General features: G+C 40.7%; 1 protein-coding gene across 1 annotated transcript; it reads right to left on the minus strand.

Moving 5' to 3' along the window:
• Window positions 1–368: 368 nt before the first annotated feature.
• Window positions 369–25,351, minus strand: slc38a10 (solute carrier family 38 member 10). Its single transcript, XM_042507465.1, is given in 19 exon segments — window positions 369–1,864; window positions 1,958–2,098; window positions 3,227–3,247; window positions 4,807–4,893; window positions 4,990–5,430; window positions 5,512–5,682; window positions 8,598–8,748; window positions 9,587–9,693; window positions 11,428–11,539; window positions 12,909–12,997; window positions 13,000–13,090; window positions 13,517–13,619; window positions 17,731–17,855; window positions 21,082–21,225; window positions 21,930–22,023; window positions 22,199–22,244; window positions 22,447–22,564; window positions 24,705–24,964; window positions 25,142–25,351. Coding segments are annotated over 18 exon segments (3,414 nt in total). The 5' UTR covers window positions 24,795–24,964; window positions 25,142–25,351; the 3' UTR covers window positions 369–581.
• Between the last annotated feature and the right edge of the window lie 226 nt (window positions 25,352–25,577).

A 25,577-nucleotide genomic window follows, 5' to 3' on the forward strand; every position in this document is an offset into this window, starting at 1 on the left:
CAATCGCCACAAGTAAAAAGCTATTGCTAGGCTAACTCAAACTACATTGCGGCTGCATCACTGCCACTATGAGGCTGTAAGACCGTGTAGGTGCGCTTCAGCGTGATGATGTTCTGTAGTCTCATTTAGTCACTTGTTGGCGACAGTGTTTTTTAAGACACTTGAAAGCTTCGGAGTTTGCGTGTGGAGTGTTTACTTACAAATTGTATGTCGTAGAACATAGCGTGAGAGTCTCTTGAGCTTGTGTTAATCACAGACCTCATTTAAGGCATCTAACCAAAAAGACATTCAAAAAACCCATTGACTTTAAGAAGAGGGAACTGAGGTGCTAAAATGCTAATTAATTCCCGGGTTTTCGGAGTCATTACTGGGGTTCTCTGTAAAAACTTTGGGTTATTTCTGGAGTACACAGTATCAAGACAGAGAAAATGTTCCTCTTTGTCCATAACATTTCAAAAGGCAGTGAAGAATGTAAGGCATCGATATTATGGTCCACAGTATTAGAAGTTTTCTGCAGGTGCACAGTGTGTGTTGAACTTGCTGTCCAATCATTGAGGGAGAATCTGTGTGTGTGATGTGTGTTATTTCGCTCCCTCATCCTCTGAGGCTTGTTTAATCTGCCGCGAGTGCACCATTGCCCCAGCCAGTAGCTGCTCCTCCAGGGCCGCGTGCAGGTCTGAGCCCCCCAGCTCCAGCAGGGGCTCCAGCCCCGGCACCCCCCTGGACACCCCGGTCTCCTCGGGGGGCCCTCCAGCTTCCCCGAGTCCCAGTGCCCTTCGCCTCCGCCTTAGATCCATGTCTCCCTGGTCCCTGACCTTCTCGTGGGAGCCCTGGGGGTGAGCCTCTGCTTTGACGGCCCCGTCTTCCACACCTTCTCTGGGGTCCGCCTCAGCGGCAACTTTCTCTTTGAGGTCTCGTCCTCCTTTCTTCAAAGCTTCGCCGTCTTCTCTCTCAGCCCCCTGTGCAGCCTGTCTGTCTTCCACGGCTTGCTTCAGCTGGGCCAGCCTCTCCCGAGCCTCCTCCGCCTGTTTCTCTTTTTTCGCCTTCTCAAGTATTTCATTGTCTGCTTTCTGCAACTCCTGCTGAAGTCTCTCCTCTGCAGCTTTCTCCTGTGCCAGTTTCTCCTTCAACGCTCTCTCTTTCTCAAGCTCCTGTTCTCTGGCCAGCTTCTCTCTTCTCTCCCTTTCCAGTCGTTCTTTTTCCACCCTCGCCTGCACTTCTTTTGCTATCCTCTCTTTCTCCGCTTTCTCCCTCTCTAACTCCTCTTGTCTGGCCCTTTCCTGTCTCTCCCTCTCCGCCCGTTCTTTTTCTAACCTCGCTTGCACCTCTTTTTCTATCCTTTCTCTCTCTAGTCTTTCCTTTTCCAACTCTTGCTCTTTAGCCAGTTTTTCTTTTCTGTCTCTTTCCACTCGCTCTTTTTCCAGTCTTGCCTGAACCTCTCTCTCTATCTGTTCCTTTTTAATACTTTCAAGTTTCTCTTTTTCCTTATCTAGGCTTCTTTCTTCGTCTTTTAGTTGAGCTACCTGATCATTTTGAGGTACAGGCAGACGATTATCGGGCTTTTTCTTTCCCAGTGGCACTCCTCTCGCCCCCAGCTCACTCTGCTTATGGGATTCTCCTCCAATCACAGCGTGGCTGTCGTCCTTAGAAGCTGCTTGAACAGCTACTTTAGGAGCCCCAACCTCAGCAACAATATCTCCAGCCTGCGCTTGATTCTGGGCCATGACATGAGGCTCGGCTGCTCCCGCTCCTGCTGCGTCCTTTGGCTGCTTCAGGTCTGAGTCCGGGTCAGACTCTTTGGGTTTTGCTACTCCACCTTCCACCCCCTCCTGGATGCCCTTCTCTGCCTCACCTTCAGCAAGCCCTTAAGTTAAAAACACATTGTGACATTTAAGTTTTAAAGTGAAAACCTATGATATCAAGTGTCATGCCAGCAAAACATTACATGTACACGCACCAGCAGGTTGTTTCTGGTGGATTTCCTTGTGCTGCTCTTCGATGACAGCCAGTAGTTTCTCCTGCTGGTCAAGAAGTCTCTTCTGCTGCTCTTGCTGCTCCTTGATCACCTGCAGTAGCACGGCGTGGTCCAGCTGGCCCTCTACACGACAGAAACATTGAATTAAAATAAGTCAAAGCCAGCTCATTTTGCATTAGTTAAGAAGCTTAGTTAGGCTGATGTAGGGCCAATCTCTAGGTGAGAGGGAAAGGGAAATATCCCACTATGGCTTAGTACTGTCTCACCGATCCATCAAAAACACAACTATAGATTGTAGCCTTACTGGGTATGTTTGGTATTTTCCAATGTAGATGCTATTTTTTCATGTTTTTGTGTCTAAGTGACTAAAAGGAAGAACATTTCTTTAAATTGGTCCAGTATTGAGCATGACAGCTGCAGTGAAACAGGCTGCAATGTAAACACTCGGGTCATATTCACACTGTCAATGTTCATCTAGCCCTGAAATCGCTATTGCTAATCACCAGACTCCATCTAAAAAAAACAGTAATTTTATCATAGTAACGACGGATGGACAGAATTTACGCATGAAAAGGGGAGAGAGGATGACATGCAGCAAAGAGCCACGAATTGGAGTGAACCCACAGCTGCTGTGTCAAGGACACTGCCTTTGTACATGGGGCGCCCGCTCTATCCACCGAGCTACCAGGCACCTTAAAATTACTATTTATTTAAATGTAGTCTGGTGGAATTGGCAATGGCGATTTCAGGGCCGTTTCTGGTTATACAAAAAAATCTCTTACTCTTTAACTAAAAGGCTCCACCTCTGTAGGGATCCTTGACATAAATGTTCAGACACTTCGAATAAAATCTGAGCCTGCCAGTCTCAAAAACAAGCAATTTCAGTGAATGTATGATAATAAATGCCTTAAGTGGTTACATTGTAGTCTGTTTCAACACCTGCAGCTGCTCTCGCTCAATACTGCATCAACTTCAATCATTGCTGTTAGTCACTTACGCACAAAAGTATGGCGAGATAGGGTCAAGGTTGAAAAATATCAAACTTACTCAGGGGAGAAACACACAAACTATGTTAGGGGGGCAAGGTGAGTGGTTGGATTCTACACTGGTACATTATTTAGTTATATGATAAAGACGCTAATCAATATATGTACTGTATGTAAATATCTACTAACTTTGCCCACTGAGTGAATGACAGGAAATTTGAGCGACAGACTGAGATAAGGAGAAGAGGCAAGAGGGAATTCATACCTGCAACCAGCTTTTTTATCACTGTGATAGGAGTCCGGCAGAGAAAGGAAGAGAGACAGGGGTAAAGATGGAGGAGGAGAGAAAAAGAGGGCAAAAGTGAACAGAACAAGAAAGTCAACAAAAGCCAAAAAAGACTGCATGGTGTATCATGCCAGGTCAAGAAGTAGGAGAAAGAAATGGACTTGAATCTCTCTGCTGTTTTAATCCATATGACCCGTCACAAAAAAGGCACAATAAACCAACACAGCTCACAGAGATGGGATTACAAAACAAGCAACGGGGAAATAAGGAGAAGAGAGGCAGGTGGCGGAGGCGGTGTGTTGCACTATGGCCAATTAAAGAAAAACAATCATTTTTATCTTGTGACATTTATTTAGTGATCATTTTACTTACATTTCCAATACCCTGTTACACACAGCCTGATCAGTCTAGTATAATTTAGTTCTTGGATTTGCAAGAAAAACCTCTAAGTCAAGTACAAGGTGGAAAATCTAATAGTGATGCTGTCATTTTTTCCCTCACTGAGGTCTAGAAAGAAAACAGTTATGTGCTGCATTCCACCATCAAAATACAACCAAATACAGGCTTTAAACACCATCCACATAAAGCTGCGGCTGCACTGCATTCTGGTCAATGAAGGCTATTGTCAGTGGAGAGACTGGCAGACCCGCCTCTCCTACAACAAACTCTTGCTGAATGATTGTTGAATGCTGGTTGCACATGTGGAGCGACTCTCTGTGGTTCCCAACTGCTGGGTTGCTGTCCAAAAGTTGATCGCGGGTCTATTCTGAATGGACCGCGAGTAACATTCCTGTCTTTTAGAGGCCGTACCATGATGACACTGGTATCATATGAAACTATAAAACATGAGGAATCCACTGATACCAACCCTGTCATGCTAGCTTTTCGGGAAGGGGTGTAGGTTACGCTTGGTGAAGGAAAAATGCCATGACCATTTCAAAGGGGTCTTCTGACCTCTGACCCCCAGATATTTGAATGAAAATGGGTTCTGTGGGTACCCACAAGTCTTCCCTTTACAGACATGTCCACTTCATGCCAGTTCCATGCAAATTCTGCTTTAATTTGACTCCTAATTAAGACAATCCGGTCAGAACTGCTTTACCTTGTCAACGTGGACTTCAAAACTGTCTTGTAATTCAATATAATGGAATTCAAAACGATGTGATAGAAAAAATGCCATTGATTGCAATAAACTTTTGAAATTCTGCGATTCATTGCAATTGATTAAGTGAATCGCTTGACAGCCCGATTAAAAACCCTTTACTTTGAAGTGCAATGCATTTACAGCACAGAGCTCTTATTTTGAAATGCTGTTTCCTGCTGTAGAGTGAGTGAATTACGGACAGCCACTTAAATTAAACTGTGTGGACCTTGAACTAACGATTAAGGACAAATGTGGACCCCTTGGCTGGACCAGTGGGAAACCACTGTTTTAGATTACATCACATCCAAACAACTGCATTAAAAATATGTGTACACATTGTTGCTATGTAAGTGACATAAGACTATTAAATGGTGTGTATGCCCCTGGACCCCTGAGAGCTTTCTATTCCACTCACCTTCCATCTTCTCGTCTGCCGTGTCTTTGCTGTCTGCAGCTGGAGCCTCGTCTGCATCAGGATGATGCTCTCCTTCAGGAAGTGGAGCTGAGCAATCACCAAATATCACCTGGTCAATGAGGCATTTTTCTGCAACTTTTTTTCCCACCCTTAAACTACAGTTAAACAAGAACAAATACTCACGTTTCCCTGCAGCATCTGGAGCTTTGCCCACTTTATCCACCTGATTGACGACTACATTCCCTGCGACAGGATCTTTCACAGGATCGAGCTTCTCAATTTCCTTTAGCGGGGCAACGTCCTGCTTTTTGTCTCCCTGTGCACCCGGCTTCTCCACCACCTCATTAGACTGGACTTCACCTCCACCCAAATCCACTTCCTCTTTCCGCACAGCCACCTCTGCGGGCTTTGGTTTCTCTTCAGCTTTGTCTTTTTTGTCTGCTGCCTCCACAGCGTGCCCTAAGCCTTGCTCTTCATCTCTTTTTGGGTCTTCCTCTCCTCCTCCTGCAGGTTGTTTCTTTTCCTCTTCCAGCTCCTCGTTGTTTTTCCTTGTGTCCACCATGACCTCGTCATGAGGAATGGGTGGTTCGTGGCGATGGGCTTCGGCCTCTGGCACGGCAACACCTGAGAAATACAGACAATACTCAATCTACACGGTCCACTGGAGATCCAGTGAAGATTCCAGCTCTGGTTGAGCTCCCTTACCAGCATCGGGGCGGTCCAACTGCACCTCCTCCTCCTTCTTCCTCTCAGGGAGTTCCACTGGTCCCTTAATCTGGGGAGGTTCAGCCGGGGCCCTCTCAACAGGTTGTATCACATCCACAGCTGGAATGTTCGGTTTTTCTATCTCTGCTGGCTTCTTGTTTGAAGGATTGTCTACATGCAGAAACACAAAACACAATTTATTACAACAAGGACCAGCGCTACTCGATATCACCTCTATGGAAAAGTCAAATATCAAACAAATTCCACAGATCCCTTAACCAGCAGGATTCCCTGTAACACAGGGCTCCTGCAGCTTAAGGAAAGTTAGATTTAAGACTTTTTCAGATTTTTTTAATAAAACCTAAAATGAATTTTCCAATATAAAAAAAAACCCAATAAAATAATAATTAAAAAATAACGAATAAAATAACTAGAGAAAATTCTTGACGAATTGCAGTCATAGGGGTCCACGTTTAAACATCTGTTTACAAACTCTCACAACTCACGCAGCATAATCCAAGTCTCATTTATCCAGTCGTATGCTCAGTGCTTCCCATTTTAAAGATAAAACAGCACATTAAAATATGTCTCTGAAAACATTTGAGGTTAGAAAAAGGCAATGCAGCACTTTAACCGCACACTAACATTGATTGACACGACAGACAGCTTCGTTAGCGTTGTGATTGGTTGTTTTTGGTGCGCTGTGGTCTTTTCTGACAAATGTCATTAGAAGCAGCAGGAAAAGGAGGAGGGATAAGATTTTTTTCACTGGCTATCTGCCTCAAGTACTTCTGTCAATATATTGTAAGAGCAAATATGAAGCATTATTTACATTAAAGTTAGCAACTGTGACTTTAAACGTGGACCCCTATGACTTCAATTCAATTCACCAAGAACTGTCTCAATTTTTGGATTCTTTGTTCACCGTGGAGGCGTGAGAGAAAAACAAATTCCTCTATGCATAGTAACACAGGGTGAGTAATTGAAAAACAAATGGTCATTTAGCAGGTGATGTATTCCTTTAAAAGCAAAATAAGTAAATAAGTCCCTTAGTAATAGATATAAATAATCATAAAAAGTTTTTGCATCATTTTTTACTCTTGTTTAGTACCGCCCTTGTCTGCTTTTTATTTGCCTTTGCAGCATTTTCTCACACAGCCAGTATAAACATATAAAAATATGATGCACATTATTGCGACTAAATTAAGAAACCATATTTTTGACACCTCATTTAGTCCACTATTTTCTCTTGTCTGAGAAAAGTAAAACGACTGTATTCTAGTTCATTACTATTTAACACTGGCCCTGACATGCGCTCTTTATTTTCTTGTACACTTGCATTTATTACACACATTAACTGCTGGCATTAAAACAAATTAACACCTCGTCATATCTCACATGAACTCTGTGTGCTGACGCTCTCAGATGTAATTGATTTCAAGCTGATTATTTCTGACGCGTAGATCCACTAGATGGCAGCAAATACTGAAAATGGTGAAACTGGCGGAACTAGTGTTGCAGAGTAATTGAGCATGAAAAGAGAAGAAAGAGGGAGATTAATTAAAACTGAAAGTGGCAAACAGGAAATAGGTGTGAAGGATGGACCACATGGGTTTCACAAAGTGTCAAAATGTGATGAGAAAAGGTAGTTAAATCAAAGAGAGAAAGGATCTAAAGACAGGGTTCACACACATTTTCAAAGACAAAATTTCAATTTCAGTTTCTTTTCCATGATTTTTCCAAAGACACAAAATGATTTTTGTTCCTTCACCCACTCGCCCAGTGTGCGTCCCTGACAATGTGTTCAAGGAACATCAGATATTTGGAAATCCAACACTAATTTCTGTTTTTTACCATTTCTGGCTTTGATAAGCAGAGTACTTTGGGTGAGATCTAAAAAAAAATATGCATTCCAAACTCGTTGTCTTAAAAAAATTAAATTAAAATAAGAAAAGAATAAGAAAAATCACCCAAATCTTTTTAGTTTATATAAAATTTGCCAAATATCTTTTTTTTTTTTTTTTTTTTTAAGGAAAACATGCCCTCCAAACCTGTGGTTTTCTTTAAAAAATAAATTAAGACAAAAAAGTTAATTAAGAAGGAAAATTGCTTCATGTTTTCTTGAAAAATTGGCGCTAAAACAAAAAACAAAATATACAATCACTTAAAGCCCCTTCCCTAGGGCCAAACGTGTTTAAAAAAAATTATTTGACATGCCTAGCGGGCACACATAACCAGAAGCAGAACACAGAGAGAAAATTAAAAAACTTTTGTGATGAACAAATAAACAAAAATATAACCAAAATGTTGTCACATGTCAACACATATTAAAGTGCCTCTGAAGAACCAGAAGAGAGGTATTAAAACTAAAAGCCACGACTGTTTCACCCGAAAACTGAGAACATCAACTCAGAAGACTTCTCTCCGTATCATCTCCATTTGATTCCCTCCACAAACCCACATCGCCCTCTTCCCTTTACGCGGCCAGAGCTTGCAGGCATTTTATAGCTGCCACAGGAGATATGGGGGGAGGAGGGGGAAGAGAACACTGTTTTTGGGGGGGGGGGGGGCGGCAGGAGAAATGAACAGAGGCAGAGGGGTGGAGAGAAATTACTGGAGTTTGAAGGGCATCACTCTCGCTCCATCAATGTCGAGCACTCAGCCCTGCTCTCAGATATTATCAAGAGGTTATCTCCTCACCCTGCCTGTCTGTCTATCAGTCGCTCTGTCTGTCTCCATCTTTTCTTCTCACACAGATGAAAGAAACCCTTTCTTTTGCTGTGGCTTTGTGCTTTTGTTTTAGTGTCGCTCGGCCCTTGCCACTGGCTCATATTCTCTATACGTTGTTGTTTTAGGTTACTGTCGTACCCACTTTGAAAATAAAACAAGAAATAAACATGTCTTTTGTGCCGCCGCTGCCTTTTGCATGAAATAATCACATGCAGCAAAGCTCAGACGCTGCAGACAACCCTGGCACCGGCCCGCTGAGGTAAATGTTTCCATGGCTCATTAGTAAACCACTTTCTTCTACAGTCCATCAAGTAAATAAGTGATTGCCAGCCATTTGCCCGTGTCATGATCTTTACCGTGTAGTTCAGGGAGGTCCGGGAGCTGCAGGTTGATCTTTGGTGCTGGAGGAGGAGGAGGTTGGATCCTGGTGCCGGGGCTTCTGGCCGAAATCGAGAGGGTGGTAAAGGTGCTGATCAGCAGGATGCCCAGACCCACCCAAAGCACCAGCTACAGCACAGAGAGAGACAGAGAAGCACAGCAGGTCAGTGAATAAACATGTTTCCACTGAGCAACTTATTAGGACAGTGCTCATTCCAGGGTTCCCACACATTTTCATGGACAAAATTTCAAAACGTTTCCATGACTTTTCAAGGAACCAAATTTTTTTTTTTTTTTTTTTGCTGCACTTGCCTGGCATTTTTCAAACATGTAAGATTCAAACAGTATCCCATATGATGTGTTCAAGGACTGTCGGAAATTTAAAATTCATAAGAATATTCCTGTTTTTCCAGTTTCTGGCTGTGTTAAATGGTGTCATTTTGGCGATATTTAAAGAATACATGCTTTCCAAACCCATTTTCTTCAAAAATAAAATACATTGAATAAATACAACAAAAATAATCATTGCCCCCAAATTTTAAGTTATCAAAAAAATGCAAAAAAGATTAACAAAACAATAAAAACAAATCAAAGTTAAAGTTTAAAGTTTTCTACATATTAAAAAACACCAAAACATTTTACAGAAAAAAAATCTTTTAAAAAAAGGAGTAAGAAATGCCAATTTTTTAAAGCCATGTTTTCTTTTCAAAATCAGCAGTAAAAAAAGTACACGATACATCCATTTAAAAGTTGTATGCCCTGAGCCAAAAGTGCTTCAATAATTATTGTACATGTCCAGTGGGCATACATGGCAGGAGGTATACACACAACACATTTTTCCAAAACTTTCAATGATTTTTAATAGTACCATAACTTTTTTCAGGCCTGGAAAGTGTGACTGTGAAATTTCATGACTTTTTCTTGGTTTTCCATGACTGTGGGAACCCTGTAATTCTGACTATGTTACCTGAGAGATGATGCCATTCTTCTGGATCTTTCTGTAGATGAGAGCAGGGCATATGAAGCAGATGAGGCTGCCCATGGTGGCTCCCGTCAGACCCAGAATGGTTTCCACTAAAGACAGAGAAAGGGAAGAAAAACACGAGGATCATTTTGAGGACCTCCAGACTGACTTCCAACCAGCGGTACTTGTACCCACAGAGTAACTCTGCAGATGTCAGGGCGCATGTGGTAGTAATAAATAATGCATGTTAAAATTAATGGATGAGCAGGTGAAATTGTGAGCTAAAAATAATGGATAAATGGCTGAAATAATCAGAGAGAAATAATTAATAAAGAGTTTAAATAATTAAGACAAAATAACACATAAATGGTTGAAAGATCCAACTTCTGTCACTCCTATTATTTATTATATATACTGACTATTAATTTTATGAAAAAAAGTATAAAAAATAATCCTGAGTTCCCCTTTTTTCAAATTAATTCCAGATGTTTCTCAGTAAATTTTTCCGATCATTTTTGCCTTCTGAGTACAAATAGCTAGATGTTTAATATGTAAATACATAAAATAAATTTAAATAAAATCAAGCTGTTAACATGTATGTTACATTCTGACTATGTAGGTTATCTGGGTGTATGATCCTTTCTTTTTTTTCTTTCTTTCTTTCTTCCATTACAAATGAAGAATTTCATATTTTAGACAGAACGTGCAATAGAAACAAATATTTTTCCATATTGTCTTTTCTTTTTCTGATGATTATTTAAATCCAAAAATCCTGGTCTATAACAGGGCTAAAGCTTGAAGATGATGTTTGAACGATGTCTTTTACTCACATGGTTATCATCAACGTTACAATCAAGTGACATGAACACATTTGGAAAGTGGTGCTGAGTGTCTGAAATAAGATGTGGGAAGAACTGCTGCAGAGCTCACTGAACAAAACCTTGCACCAACATTGACAGGTTTGAGGGGTTTTTGTCCCACTGAGCGCACTGTCCCATATCTCTCCTGCTACAAAAACCCAAAGCAATTCTCCAAATCTACGCTCTTCATCACCAGCTCCATTCATACCTGCCTCTTCCATTCATAAGCGGCACCCGCCCAGCACCAGGCTCCCGTCCATGGCACGCTGCTGCTGCCAGGAGCAGGGTGCCATGGACCTGGCCTCACCCCTGTCTCTGTGGACGGGGGCCGGCTGGGCGTCGGGCCTGGAAACCCATCGTTCATCCAGAGGACGGACACCATATTGTCTCCCATAGATTTAGTGTCCATTCTCCCCAGGGTCCTTACCTCCCTTCTCCTCAGTCTATTAGTCTGATTAGATACACAAAGAGCCAGCCAAACTCACTGTGTGTGTGTGTGTGTGAGTGTCTGCCCAATCAAAAGTTTAACAAACAGCCACCATATAAAAGAATGAATAAAACATTAACTCATTCCAACCTTTACATCTCCACCACTTTGAGCCGTTTGTGAGTGGGACAGAAAGACTCAAAGAAGCTGACAGAGAGCCAATATTGGTGTGTACATATATCTGTCTGTGTGTGTGTGTGTGCGCGAGAGAGAGAGTCTGGGAGAATAATAGCCCTATCTTCCCGTCTGCCCGTCTAAAAGGAGATAAAAGTTAGGGCCCTGATTTAAGGACTGTGTTAGAGTGTGACAGTCACTGACTCGTAAAGTCACATTCACACACGTCGTAAAGCTCCCCGGCTACTCCGCCCACATAAAGGAACACATGCACCTTAAAGACCTCCAGCCAGCAAGCTGTACACGTATACACACACACACACACACATACAGTTTCAATCTATGCTTGATTGTTCTCACACACACACACACAGAGGATGTACCGTTGGGGATGAGAATGCCTCCCAGCATGGTGCCAAACACAATGCAGAGGGTGATCATCTTGAAGCGCAGAGGTGGCATGTATCCCCCGGCAGCAAACGTCCCATCCTTCTGCTGGAAGACGGAAACAGAGTTGAGATGAGAGGGACGCGAGGAAAGATAAGTAAGATCTCACAAATCTCAAAATTATATATTATATATTATATTCCCGTCCATGGCACCCTGTGTTGTGGTCGCACCTGTCCGTGTGCACAATGTTGCCTAATTTCTCATCATATCAGCAGTCTTTAATCCTGATCTTGTTCTCACAAAAAAATGTGCTGTATAAATGCCACATATCTCAGGGTTTCTACAGCATAAGGCAAGTGGGATTTAAGACTTTTTAAGATTTTCCAGTGCCACTTTGAATGAAATTTAAGACTGATTTCACAATAACCAAAATTATTAAAATAATGATAATTATAATGAGAGAAAAAAAGGCGAGACACCAATTAGGTAGAATTTCGCCCAAATATTTACTTTAACATAAAATATAACTTTTTGGTAACTGCAATGAAACTGGCATTCAGTGATTTTTTTTCCTCCCTTTTTTAAGTTACTTATTATTATGAGATTTAACTATGCAATGTCAGAAAAAAAAAAGATGCATAAAATCAGCACAAACAGCACTTTTAAGACTTAATTAAGACCAATTTACCTTATTCATAGATTCATTAATTCAATGCCTTTTTAAACTGTGAAAGGACTTGTGTGTGTCACAGGATGTTATGTGCCTGCAATGTCTGGATGTGATAAATATTCAATTGACGTCACAGTTGAGTTCCACAACAGGTGGTTCCTTGGTGCTCTGGTTACACGAAGCAGCATGTTTCTGTTTTCATGTTTTGTCAAACTGCATAGAGAGGATGGGAATGCCATAGAGCTGGGTGATATGAGCAAAATCTTTGATCTAGTTATATAATATGATTAATATTAACATTACATCAAGGAAACAGTAAATATCGCGATACAGTACTTGTATCATATTTGATTATTTTATTCTCTTATTCTGAATATCTATAAAAAATGAAACAAATGGCCTCAAATGAGACAACACTTGAGTTAAAAACAAATGTATTAAAAAAGTACAACTAAAATTTTTGCAAAATGGAAGCATTGAGGTTGTTGAGATCAATAATTTCAAGTGTTTCTGCTTTACAACAGGAAGCTGGATTTGCAAGATCATGAGAATTACAAGAGAATCAAGAAATCACATGAGAATCTAGGACTGATTTGTTACATAGACTGCCCCAAATTGCACCCAGGGTAGAAACGGTTATTACTAAATCTTAACTGGTAGACACATTTTTGCCATTGTACTGTATATATTGTTGCCAAATCTAGAGTGCTGGTTCCACAATAATAAGGCAGCAAGTTGTATTGTTTTATATTTCATTGCCTTCCCCATATAGCTGTTATATTTATTATTAAAAGTAGCATTTACCTGCTGCTCAAAAAGCATGGTATTGATGGCCTGGCGGCAAGGCAGGATCATCATGGGAAATCCCACAGCAACAGACATCATGAAGCCCACCGGATCATCTCTGTCACCAGGTTGGACGGGAAGTTCATCAGCACGTTGCCGGCAATGTTCTCTGTGAAACTGACGTAGCCGAAGAAACCCACCTGGCTCAGAGAGAGGAGGAGGGAAACCAAATATGGGGTAGGAAGAAATAAAAAAGCAAGTGGGAGACATAAATAAGGAGGAGAATTTTAGAACTGGGCTCAAATTAGTCAACGTTTTCTCAATGAAACTGTGTTCACATGCATAAGATGTCTGCGGCACCATCTCATGGAAACAATACAATTGGGGACTGTTTTAATGCCAGTATAAAACAATAAAAGACCACCACTGATATAAATATAAAATTAATCAGATTTCTCACAGTGTTTTCTGTGTGAAACACTATGACATTAAAAAATGGAAACTGACAGCATTCAATAACTTTTAGACATGAATATTATAAATATGAATGTTTCCATGTGACTGTGGTAAATGTAGCCAGTGTGAATGAGGGTGGCCGGTGTGCGTGGAAGTGCATTTCCACTCACGGTGATGTAGAAGATGGTGACTACGTTGAGGGCCGACGTGAAGATGGTGCTCATGCGTTTGACAGACGGCTCGTCCAGGCTGTCGTAGGTCGGCAGCACCTGCCTGTGAGAGACAAGCAGCCCAAAAACACAACACTCCGCATGCTGCGTGACACTAAACCAAACTGGTGCTGCTCTTGTGCATTCATGTGCTGTCCGGATGATCGGCTACAGGAAGCCAAATGTAGCAGGGAAAGTAGTCCCATACTACATGAAACGTGAATCAGCAGAGTTGGGATTTTTTCGTAATGCTTAAACAGCTGACAAGATGCAACATCACACTAAAATTTGATCATGGAAACTGCTCTGTCGATTTCTTTGATGAGCAGCCATATGGAGGCCCATTTGTGCCACTCAACGATCACACGATGCGTGTCTTTCCTCCTGTCCTTGTCAGCATCCAACTCAGACAAGTGAGAACTTTTTTGCTTAATTAGCCATTATTTTTTTCTTACAATTACAAGACAGTCACTAGTAACACATCAAATTAAGATTTATACTGTCTACTGAACTGTAGTTACATTTCTTGTTTCACTGATGTAAATCTGCAGACAATCTGTATAGTTTATGAATGTAGTTCACTAACAACTTCTGCAAAACTTGATCTGAAACTTGATTTCATGTACACGACGTGAGGAAGTTGCTATGAATTAACACTGTTTCTGCCTATATAGGTACTTTTTCTGTTTCAGATCTAAGAACCCTACAATAGAATAACGCTTATTTGTGTATGAAAATAAAGCAAACATTCTCTGGGTCCACAAAATCGGGCTCCCACTCATTGTCTGAACATTATACCTGATGATCTTGCAAGTTTGAGACTTTCTTCTCCATTATATCCCTATTTATAAGGGTGACTCATTCACAAAAGTGCTTGTTTTGTTTCATTTATCAACTCTGCTTTATCATTCATCCAGCAATTGTTTATAATTAGTTGTTTAATATGTGCAAAAACGGGCCTCCAAACCCATGCAACCAAAGTTAATTTGGACGCTTATAAGCATTGACATAAAGCACATCAGTGTACAAATTGTGTAAGAACATCTGACATGCTCATGAATGCAACAAGTTTCCAAGCATTTCATATATTGTAAATATAATGCAATTATTTACTGACAGGCAATTTTATGTTTGCAAATGTTTTAACTGCAATAGATGGGAGTAATGTCATGGCAGTGGGGGGTGGAGTGTGTGCGTGTATGTGTGTGACACAGAGTGGGTGACAGCAGTCAAGGCTGTTTGAGGATGAACCTGAGACGGGCCCCGTCTATAAACACAGGTATCTGTCTCCCTCTTGTCATTTTCTGTCCTGTGCTATAAGAGAGAGCGTGGCAGCGCGGAGGGCGACCGTTGGCACATTAACTTGTGAATTTACAGGCTTTATGTATAATGGCGAGTGCCTGGCAGGTTTTAGAGCATTATAAACTTTCCTGGCAGACTCTTTTGTGCTCGCGTCCTCTCTTTCTCCCTCCTATATATGTTAAAGCAAGAAACAGAGAGAAGAGAGATCATGAGAGAGAGCAAGAAACCATAACTTTCTCTGCCTCTCGCTCTCTCTTTGCCTGTCTCTCTTTCACACGCTCTGGTTTTTATGAGCAAGCGCTGTCCCGTGGTGCTTTTTCTTGATGCTTGTTTAATCCGCAAACCAGTAAATCTCGTAGCCAAGGTTAAAGAAAATGGCATATTGTAAGTGGGGAGCTGAAGCATCTAATGGTCACTCAATAGTCCTGACTCAGAGGCTAATGTGGTTTTGCTTTAATGCTGCCCTTAAATGAAGGAAATATGATGGAGGAGGTCTTCAAATCAAATGTGGGGAAGTATGTGTGTGTATGTGTGTGTGTGTGTGTGTGTGTGTGTGTGTGTGTGTGTGTGTGTGTGTTGGGAGGGGTTAAATGTGTGCTGTAGGTAATATCATTAACTTGGAGTTGAGAGCATGCTGACAGTAGCATCACAGAGGGACATTTTCGCCACACATGTTTTTCTTATGTCCCTCTATTATGAGCTAACTGCTCCTCGCTATTCAAACGCGCAGCCAAAAAAACAACGGGGCCAGCTCCCATCCCGTCATAATGGTGATGTTAAGTAATGTTTTAACTGAAAGTAAACACATTTCATGAATGTAATAAAAATCCAATGTGCTGAGAGCTGTTTAATCAGCCTGTGAATACATCAGTGTGTGTCTGTAAGGTGGCGGCAGTCCAATGTGTTGATTAGTGGTTTGGCTTTAGCTGCCTGCCGCCTAACGGAGCCTCGCTCGGCCTGACCGCAGGCCAAGAAATCACCCTGCCAAATATCACTCAGCGCTGCGAGTGGGAACCGACGCACAAAACACACAGGCGTAAACACGCACACACACACAGGCGCACACTTTCTTCTGCTTCTTCTTCTAACATGCGCGCACTTCACTTCTAATGAAAACGCCCCGCCATACCGTAATGTCATGTTGGCCGTGTGCGATTACGTTAATTAAAGTCTCGTTTCAGTCTCAGGGCGACGGTCACCCACTCTTGCCACTTACCTCACTCTCTCTCTCACACAAATAACCCCATACAGCAGCACCGCCCAAACATCTGGCCCCTAATGACCTCACCGCAACACTCCCTACATCCTTCCCCAGCGCCGCGTTCAATTCAAAGATAAGACTGTGTGCACCCACATCCCATCGGACCTTCACACATTACCCCTCAGCTCACCGCAATCCCAGAGCAAGCACTGAAGCGTGGAGGACAAGACAAGAAGAGGCAGTGACAGAGCATGCAGATGGGTGAGGATGGACAAATGAATGAATACAGTGTGAGAGGTGACGAGCAGTAGTGTGAACTTTGCAGTCACTGTAGAGAAAGTTAATGGAAACCCTCTTATCATCTGGCAAAAAAAAAAAAAAAAATAAATATATATATATATATATATATATATATATATATATATATATATATATATATATATATATATATATATATATATATATATATCTTCATATGCACAATATTTGCCACACTGGCTAAGTCAGTATCCGCGTTTATTTTGCCCAATTTCAGTGTCATAGGGGAAAAACTGTAAACTGAAAGTTCACCTCAACGTATTTATTCTCCTTTTTTGTGAGCTAACAGTTAATAACTTGTCTTAATGTGTTACATTTGATTTTTTTCAACATTTTTTTCAGCAAATTCTCATTGTAATTTTGTGATTTGAAATGAAATTTAAGACCACTTCAACAAAAAAAAATAAAATATTAACAAGTATTTTTAATATAACATAAAATGTGAATTTTTTGGTGATGTGCGTGCGAGGGGAATTTGGCAGACTTTCTATAATAATATTAATTATAATAATAAAATACAATAATAATAATAATAATAGTATTACTGATTATTTTTACATTTTACAATGCATAAAATCCTACTTTCCATGTCAGCGCATTTTGAAGACTTTAGAAAGATTTTTTAAAATATATTTAATAACAATCAAAGCATTACTTTTAAGTTTAATTAATTAAATGCCTTTGAAGAATTTTTAAGGATCCTTGGGGAAAGTGATGTGGCTGTTGGCCGTAGTTGTTGCTTTGTGTTTATGTGCAACTTTTTGGCCGGGGCACAGGCGACGCAACAGTTGGCCTCTGTCTCCACTAGTTCTGTGGTATAGTTTGGTGTGTCTTGGCTTTAGAAGTTGCTTTACTGCCAAATCGAGTTTTAATCATGTCAAACTAGAAAAAAACAAAAGCAGTGTGGACAGAAATCTGTTTAAGTCTCGGGTTAATTTTGATGAAAACTGCAGAGCAGACTGTGACAAGCACATTAGCAAAAATAAGTAGCCTCCCGTCGCAACTAGAAATCCCTCAACAACCAATTCTTCTCCACCACAAATTAGTGCATCTCTTTACATGACAGGACTCACCCCAAACCCCCCTCCCCACTATGGTTTAAAGTAAAGATGCAAGTGCATATGCACTGATTGTGGCATTTTGCTCAATTTCCACATGCAATGAAGGATTCATGTCACTGTGCCACAGCAGGAGTTAGACAGTGGAAAAGCCCTCTTTTGAGCATCTACCCACCACATGATTTTGGGACGACTGTCAGATTTTCCTCAGAATGAAGCTTGTTTCAAATCTTGTTTGACATTAGTTTCATCACATGGTCCTGTGCGGGTGGAGGGGGGGCGGAAGGAGTACTTACGACTGACAGGCGAAGGCCATCCCACAGATGGGGAGACAGCGAAACACACCCTCCCAGCGCACCACATTGACCTGCACTAGCCACCAGCCGCTGAGCAGCCCGTGTTTGAACGAGGACAGCACCATCTGAGGGGAAGGAGGGGGGAGGGGGGTGGGTTACGGCCCGTACCAAATGAGGAGAAGTGGGGGAAGAGCACGAAGTAGAAGAAGAAGGGAGTGGGGGCTGCAACCATGCTGACGGCTCACGGACAGATAATGAAAGTAACCAATGAGAAGAGAAAATGAAGAAAGGGAAACAACAAAGAGACATGACGAGAAACCCCATACTGAACAAAAAACCCATCACAGCTGAAATAAAAACAGAGTTATGACGGAGTTATGCAATGAATAACAGTGAAATTATAAGTTTGATCAAAATAAAGGGCTTATGAAAGGGTCGTCTTGGAAAAAAAAAATTGCCCCACAGGTTGTCGATCAGCATGTGTTTCTCACGTCTTGCTCCTTTAATTACCTGCTAAAGTCCCCAAAAAGACAGCAGAAAACTCCAAAAGCCCTCCAACCTCCCACACGCAGGCTGCTCGTCCTGGGTGTGGGGCTGCAGTCGGAGGGCAGCAAAGATTTTGCTTCAGTACTCCTCTTGCCTTACTACTGCCACCAAACACATACACACACAGACACACTCACAGAGCTGAAATGGCTCAGACCAAACCCGAATTAAAGGTGAAAAATGGGGATGACTGAGGGAGGAGGGGGTGAGCGGAAGGTTCAGGTAGGTGTGGGAGGGCGAGTTTAAGGAGCACAAAGTTACAATCAAGTTCCTTCACTCTCCACCCCTCTCCACTGCCCTTACGGTGGTGTTATTTCGGGGGTGGTTGCCATGGTTTACTTACGGGTGACAGCAGAAGGTTGTGGCGATAATGGGCAGGCACTGAATGACGCCCTTGAAGCGCCACAGGTGAACCCGCTCCACCCAGGAGCCTGAGATTATGCCGTATCGCAGAGACGACAACACTATCTACAGCAGCAGCAGCAGTGGGACAGAGGGGAGCAAACAAAGGGTGCAGAGGACGAGAGGAGGTAGTCGAGGAGAGTGAGGGACAGCAGGAGGACACCAGGAAAAAGAGGAGGAAGAGAAAGGAGGTGCAAATGAGCAGAAAGGAGAAACGAAGGGAAGGTTGAAAGGAGGGAGGGAAGGAGATACATCACTGTTAGAGGGTTAGGGGTCTGGACTGGGCCGGGCCTGGATCTAAAGCCAGACACACACCACACCACTGCTCCAGGTGATCTGCCATGCTACAGAACTACACGTCACATCACACAGAGAGACTGTGACCTGCAGCCCGACGTCTGTGAAAGCAGCGATACGGGTCAGTACAACAGAACCACACACACACACACTCTGTGTGTGCATTTAAAGAGAAAACGAGCTGAATCGCATGAGGCAGAAAAGTGCTGCTAGAGTTAAGCTTTTTTTTCCAACCTATGAAGCAAAAACCCATCAGAGCTGTGTTTTTAGTGCTGCTTAACATTTAGCAGCAGCGCACAGAAGTCCTGTTAGAAAAAGTTGTACTACTTGCTACTTCAGTGGTATAGTGAGTGTCCTAGTTTAGTATTTGTGGGAAGACTGAAAGAAAAAGTTTTAATGTGTTTATTGGCCAAAAATGTACTTCATAGTGTACTGATGGTTGTTTGGACTTGACTTTAACATAAAAAAAATGTGCATTTCTATGCTGAGTTTGCACAAGTACTGAAACTTCTACTCCTGGGAGCAGTATAATTACAATATATTAATCTTTTGAAACAGCTATTTGAGGTTGTTTCGGACATTCTTTTTTACGTGAAGTTTATTCAATTAATTACAAGAAATTCAAAATAGTTTTAGCGACAGCAGGACATAAAAAAAAGTCGCAGAGAGGCTGAGGCTGCACCTGGCAAAAAAATGTAACGTGTAACAATACCAAAAAATAAACCATCCCAAATCTTGTTAATCTTAAAAAAATATATATTACTTTCTAAAATAATTCATGGCTCCTACAATAATATTTGGTTAAGAAAAGAAGTTAGTTGCCTCTTTGCACTGTGGAGGCAAAGTTTTCCCCTTTCAAAATAAAAGTAAAAGGTAATTTCAAAACAGCCTACAGTTTGGAGAGAAAACCAAAAGAGAATTTTGGTTCTGTAACAGAGTATAAAACAGTTTTATATTGAACAGTTCCCTGCTTAGACAGTGACGGCTCGAGTGTAGCCAGAAGTGCAACATGATTCAAATGTTCCAAAGAAAGACACAACCCCATCAGCAGGTTTAAGGAGGGCTGCAAGGCTAAAAATGTAACTTATGTGTGTTTTCAACCATGAATCTTCTAATTATTGCTTGTTCCAGAAGGAGCTATGTTCAGCTAATCATTAAGTTTTGTATGAATTTCAGAAATATTTCAGCAGACATAGCCGTGTTGCTACTCACTGCTGACTGACTGGGGCAAAAGGTTTGTGCAAATAGGAATATTGTGCTGTCTTTGGGTTACAGAGTAAGTCTTCCCTAAAAAGTGACATGTTTTGCTCTGTAAACAGCATGCCAAATGTACTTGCATTTTGACATATTTATACCTGGTTACAAATGAGCAAATACAGAAAGATTATTCCCTTTAGTTGCAATGGTTTGTGATTTAGTGGAGTTGACTGTGTGACCTCCATTTACTTTGCACTTACAGCTCTTAAAATGTCTCTAGTGGCCATTTCCACGTGGTGTTTCCTTCCCAGGGGAAAGCCTTTGTTTCAGCTATAAAGAGCAGTGCAGCAAATGTTTTCTGCCTGATGTGATTCAGTGTGAATTTGCTCTTTAAAAAAAGAGGAGCAAGACAATATTGTTACAGTGAGGAAGACACAGTCCTGTACAACAGAGGGATTAACACAAAGTACAACGTTTATCCAAGCAATATTCTGAAAATCAAATCAATTTAAACAGACGATAAGGTCAATAAATGATGTTACAGATTATAAATGCATCTGCAGTATTTATGTGTAATGTATATTTGAGTAAGAAGACTAAAATGATGAGCAAACTGGCTTCAGAATCAACTCTAATACTTTAAACATACTACAGAGAACATAAACATGCATCAACAAAAGCTCAATTAAAGTTTCTATACTGCTGATGTCAGACTATCACTGCACTTTAAGATGAACTTTATATGCCCCACAGTGTGCTGTAGATAAGAGCATTTCATCTTTCGCAAGGGCAGTTCTCTCTCATGCATTTTGATTGTCGAGTTTTGTAAGCAAGGCCAAAGTGTTTCCACTGCAGTCTGTGCGGACACACTGCGTTCGAGTGCAGCTGTCTGTGCGTTGGTGGACGTACCGTGAACATGAAGAGGGTGTAGAACATGAGAGCCATAGCGGAGAAGGACTGGATGGAGGACATCATGTTCCTCTGCAGACTCAGCGGGAGGACGATGAACAGGGACACGGCGATCAGCAGCAGCACGCGGAAACTGCCAGTCACCTTTAGAGGATTGTGTGACACAATAATACAACATTGTTTCTCTTCTAACAGATTTGATTCAACCTATTGATAAATGTGTTTATTTACCTAAATAAAATTTCTCTGACATTTACTACAGGAAGCAGTTTTGATTGCATGACAGTAAAATTAAAGGGTGGGTCCTTCTGTGTTCTATCCGTGTTTTTTTAAAATGGAAACTCCCACTCAGCCATTTTCAGAAAGCAGCAGCGTTTGTTATGCTGATGCACACGCACCATTCACTGATGCCTTTCACTGCTTAAGCATGGATGGTGAGGAAAGTGTTAGCTCGGAGGATTTGAGCTTGGAGGTGGAACATGGGACGATTAAACCTTTCCTAATCCCTTTGAAACTTGTTCAAATTGTCTTTTTTTCCCAAAAAAATAAGGGAAGAAAGCAATAAGTGACTCAAAAAAAAATCACCAAAGTATTTAATTAGTAAATATATATATAATAAAAGAGAGGAAAACAGAAATAACCTGAAAAAAGGTGTTTAAAAATGTAAAATAATTTGGTAAAATATTTTTTGATGTACTGTATAATGGTTATATTTAGAACATAGTTTTATGTAAATTGTTCCCTAGCTTTTTATCTAAAATTATTATATCAATCTGCTCATTTCTTAATATGCTTTCTTATTTCTTGAAAACAAAAACCAAAAATAATTACAACAATAATAACAGTACCTGTAAACCCAACAGCTGAGCGAAGAAATTTGAGCCCAGATCAGCTATCACGACGTAGAAGGCGATACAGGTCCCCAACATCAAACCAATCATACTGCAGGGAGAGAGACAGAGAGCGGAAATATCAATTATTATTATTAGTGTCTATGGTTTTGGAAATAAATACACCTTATGCTTCTACATCTATGATGCTTATCTGTAGGAATCACGTCGTAACACACTCCGCAAACACAGCGTAATGCATGTCGTGAATTAATAATAAGACTTACCTCATCTCCACCACTGTTTTCCCTGGTTTCCCGTAAGCATGGAAGGCTGCAGAGAGCAGAGAGACGTCAGTGTGAACATGTGGACAAACAGATGGCAGCGGCGGGCAAATGACTGTGGGTAGTGATGTGGTTTTCTGTAAATAAAGTTTCTGACTCGATTTTATCTGTGTGTTCAGCCGTGGTGGTTGTTGTTGCAACTGCTGACTGTCAGTAGTAACTTCTTTTCTCTCTGTGCTATTCAGACTCACCCAGTCCTGCATAGGTCCTTCTTTTGGTGCTGCTCGCCGTGTTGACCAGGAACATGCAAGACTTGTGGGTCATCCACGAACAGAAGAACAATAGGAGAGTTCCCAGCACTATCCCACACTGAAAAGAGAGCACAGCCACTCTTAAAACACACGGCAAACAACAAAATCCTACCAAGGATTCAGTCCAAGGAGGAAACACATTTGCCTGTTTTACATTAAGTAGATTCAAAATATCACAAAAATAATACAGAATTCTTGCTACTTTTTAACTGCCAAGTTTGGCATCTTTTTTTAACACCTTGCTGCCGTAACAGTGTAAATTTCCCCATTGTGGGACTAATAAAGGATTATCTTATCTCATCTTATTGTATCTTATCTTTCTCATATTCTCATATTTTTCTTTTATCTGTCTGTAAAGCACTTTGGGTGTACGTCTAATGAAACCTGCTACATAAAAAATTGCTATTGCCATACATACATATCAAGTTATAACTTAAGAATTGACAGCTTGTCCATGTACAGGATATCCACAACGTAAAATATCGAGAAATGAAGTTTGACCAATGACAGAAACAGAATGATTTGCTTCCAAAGAGTGTGGGCAATAAAACACCAGAGACACCTGTGTGAAAACATTACGTGGACAATTTACAAATGATACACGCTACATTCAACAGGCCAAGCCCACAAACAACAACCACAGAGAGACAGTAAGACAGGAAAAAGACAGAAACGCTTCACAACACAGCTTCCTGAATTCAATCTGCCATGACAGTGATATTTCATAAAATGTGCTTTATGCTACAATGCCACACATAAAGTCAGTATGTTTATTTTTTAGAAATGGAACATGTGTGATGCAACAATGTACAACAAATATAATATCTTTATGCCCCGTTTTCCACAAGGAGGCCAGAGGGGCAGCCTTGCTCTGCAGCATTTAACCTAATGTTACTTCAACAAGAATTCTGCAAACACAAAACGTTTGTTTGCCAAAAGTTTGGTATTTGCACCAAAACCTGTAAGACAATGTGTTCAAGCGATAACATGTTGAGAGCAAATAGATCTTAACAACAGATGGAAATGATGTTTGTTTTCGAACAAGTGTCCACTGATCTTATGAGGAAGTTTAAAGGGTGACAGTCATTCATTACGTTCATTTCCCTTCACACTTGTTTCCGGGTACAATGACATGCCAAAACACAAGGAGGCCAAAATGTGTCATCAATATCAAGCTGAGGAGCTGGTGGTAAACTTCTTTCTAATGATATATGGCAAAATAAAAGTATTGCTGACCTGGGTCTATTATTAAATGATGGAGATACAGTAAAATAAATGTACTTTGGTTTAAATCATTCAAAATTCTTTCAATATTTACAGTTTAAATCTATCCTGTGCAATTATTATTAAGTGACAGTGATACTTTTATTAAAGTAAAAAAAACAAAACTAAATGTCACTGCTGTACCACTGTCTTAAGTGCAATAATTTGTGCAGTAATTCACTTACAGCAGTCCTCTGCGCAATTATTAAAATGCACAGTATTCTTTCAGTTCTTGAATGTAGGCTATATTTAACGAGTTACACATATTGAATATATTCTTGTTATTCTTACTTATGTTTATATTTGTTGTACATTGTTGCATCACACATGTTCCATTTCTAAAAAATAAACATACTGACTTTATGTGTGGCATTGTAGCATAAAGCACATTATATTTACACTTTTTACAAACGCAGCACATTATACAAATTTATTATTTCAAATATTCATACAATGGTGCTAATTGTTTTATTTCTGTATTTCTATTACTTTTATATTTTTCATTTTTAAACACTTCAAAGACTCAGCACATTATACACATTTATAATAATTAGATATTTTCAAAATATTGCTAACTGTTGGTTTAATTGCTGTATTTATATTTTATATTTTGGCAGACTTCACACACTTAGCACATTGTACACATTATTTCAAATATTCACATAGTAGTTCTGATTGTTTTAATTATTAATGGGTTGGGTTTTTTTTTTTTAAATACACACATGCTAGTGCCAATTATTTTTATTATTAATGTATTTATACTTTATATTTTTACAAACTTTGTGCTGGTACTTGTTTCTACTTTCTGTAACTCTCTATGCTTGGCATCAAAGCGACTGTAACGAAAGTCGAAAATAAAGGGTCCTATTTCTAGAGACGATTTTTTTATCGCATGTGCACATCCGCAGGTGCGCATGCAGCTGCAGGTGACCCACCTGTTTAAAGCAGAAGGGCATGGTGAGCACACTGACTCCCACGATGCTGTTCACCACGTTCATGATGAGACCCCAGTTAGACGCCGTCATTTTGAACCGCTTATCGACTGGTCCTGCTTTGGTGAGTAAATGTTAAACTACACGGAGGCAGCAGCTCATTGAAGGTGAACTGCGTAACCGTCTAATATCTGGTCCAAACAACTCCGACTAAATCCCGGGTGTGTTTTTCTGACTCCTCCGCCGATCAATGACGTGGCGCTCTGGAAGAAAACACAGACACAACTGAGTTCAACATTTGACACACTTTATCCTTTCGTCGTCTGGTAACATACACACTGACACAAACATAAATAAAAAACGTATCAAAATGAAGATAATAAAGACTGTAGCGTTTAGCTATCAGGCTAAAGTAACCGTTAGTGGTATTAGTTAGTCACCTTTCTCTACGACTTCTGCGCGCGCCGCGTCGCTATCCTGTTTCCGTCATCCTCGGTATTTTCCTGGTGTTAAACGACCATTTATCGTAGAAGATTCGCGCCTTAATGTGTGTTTTCTACAGGTTAACGGAACCTCGGTGTGAGATAATTATGACAAACCTAACCTGGCTGTTTTTCTGAACGCGTATCCAGGAAGTGGAGCTTATAGTCGACGAGAAGAAAGGAGACAACACGGCTGCTGGTTTCATGGCGGGTGAAATATGTGGGCGCCCACAAGTGGTAACAAATGGGTCATGTCTCTAGTGCCATTGGACGTATTTGAGGGTAAGTCCAATTTTTTCCTTTTCTCGTTGTTTTTATTCAACATATTCGTAGGTTTTTACGTTTTTAAGAACTTTCTACTGTCGTGTAGTTTACTTGAAAACTGAATGGAACA

This window comes from Plectropomus leopardus, chromosome 19 (genome assembly GCF_008729295.1).
Source record: "Plectropomus leopardus isolate mb chromosome 19, YSFRI_Pleo_2.0, whole genome shotgun sequence".
In the NCBI taxonomy this organism is placed as follows: Eukaryota; Metazoa; Chordata; class Actinopteri; order Perciformes; family Serranidae; genus Plectropomus; species Plectropomus leopardus.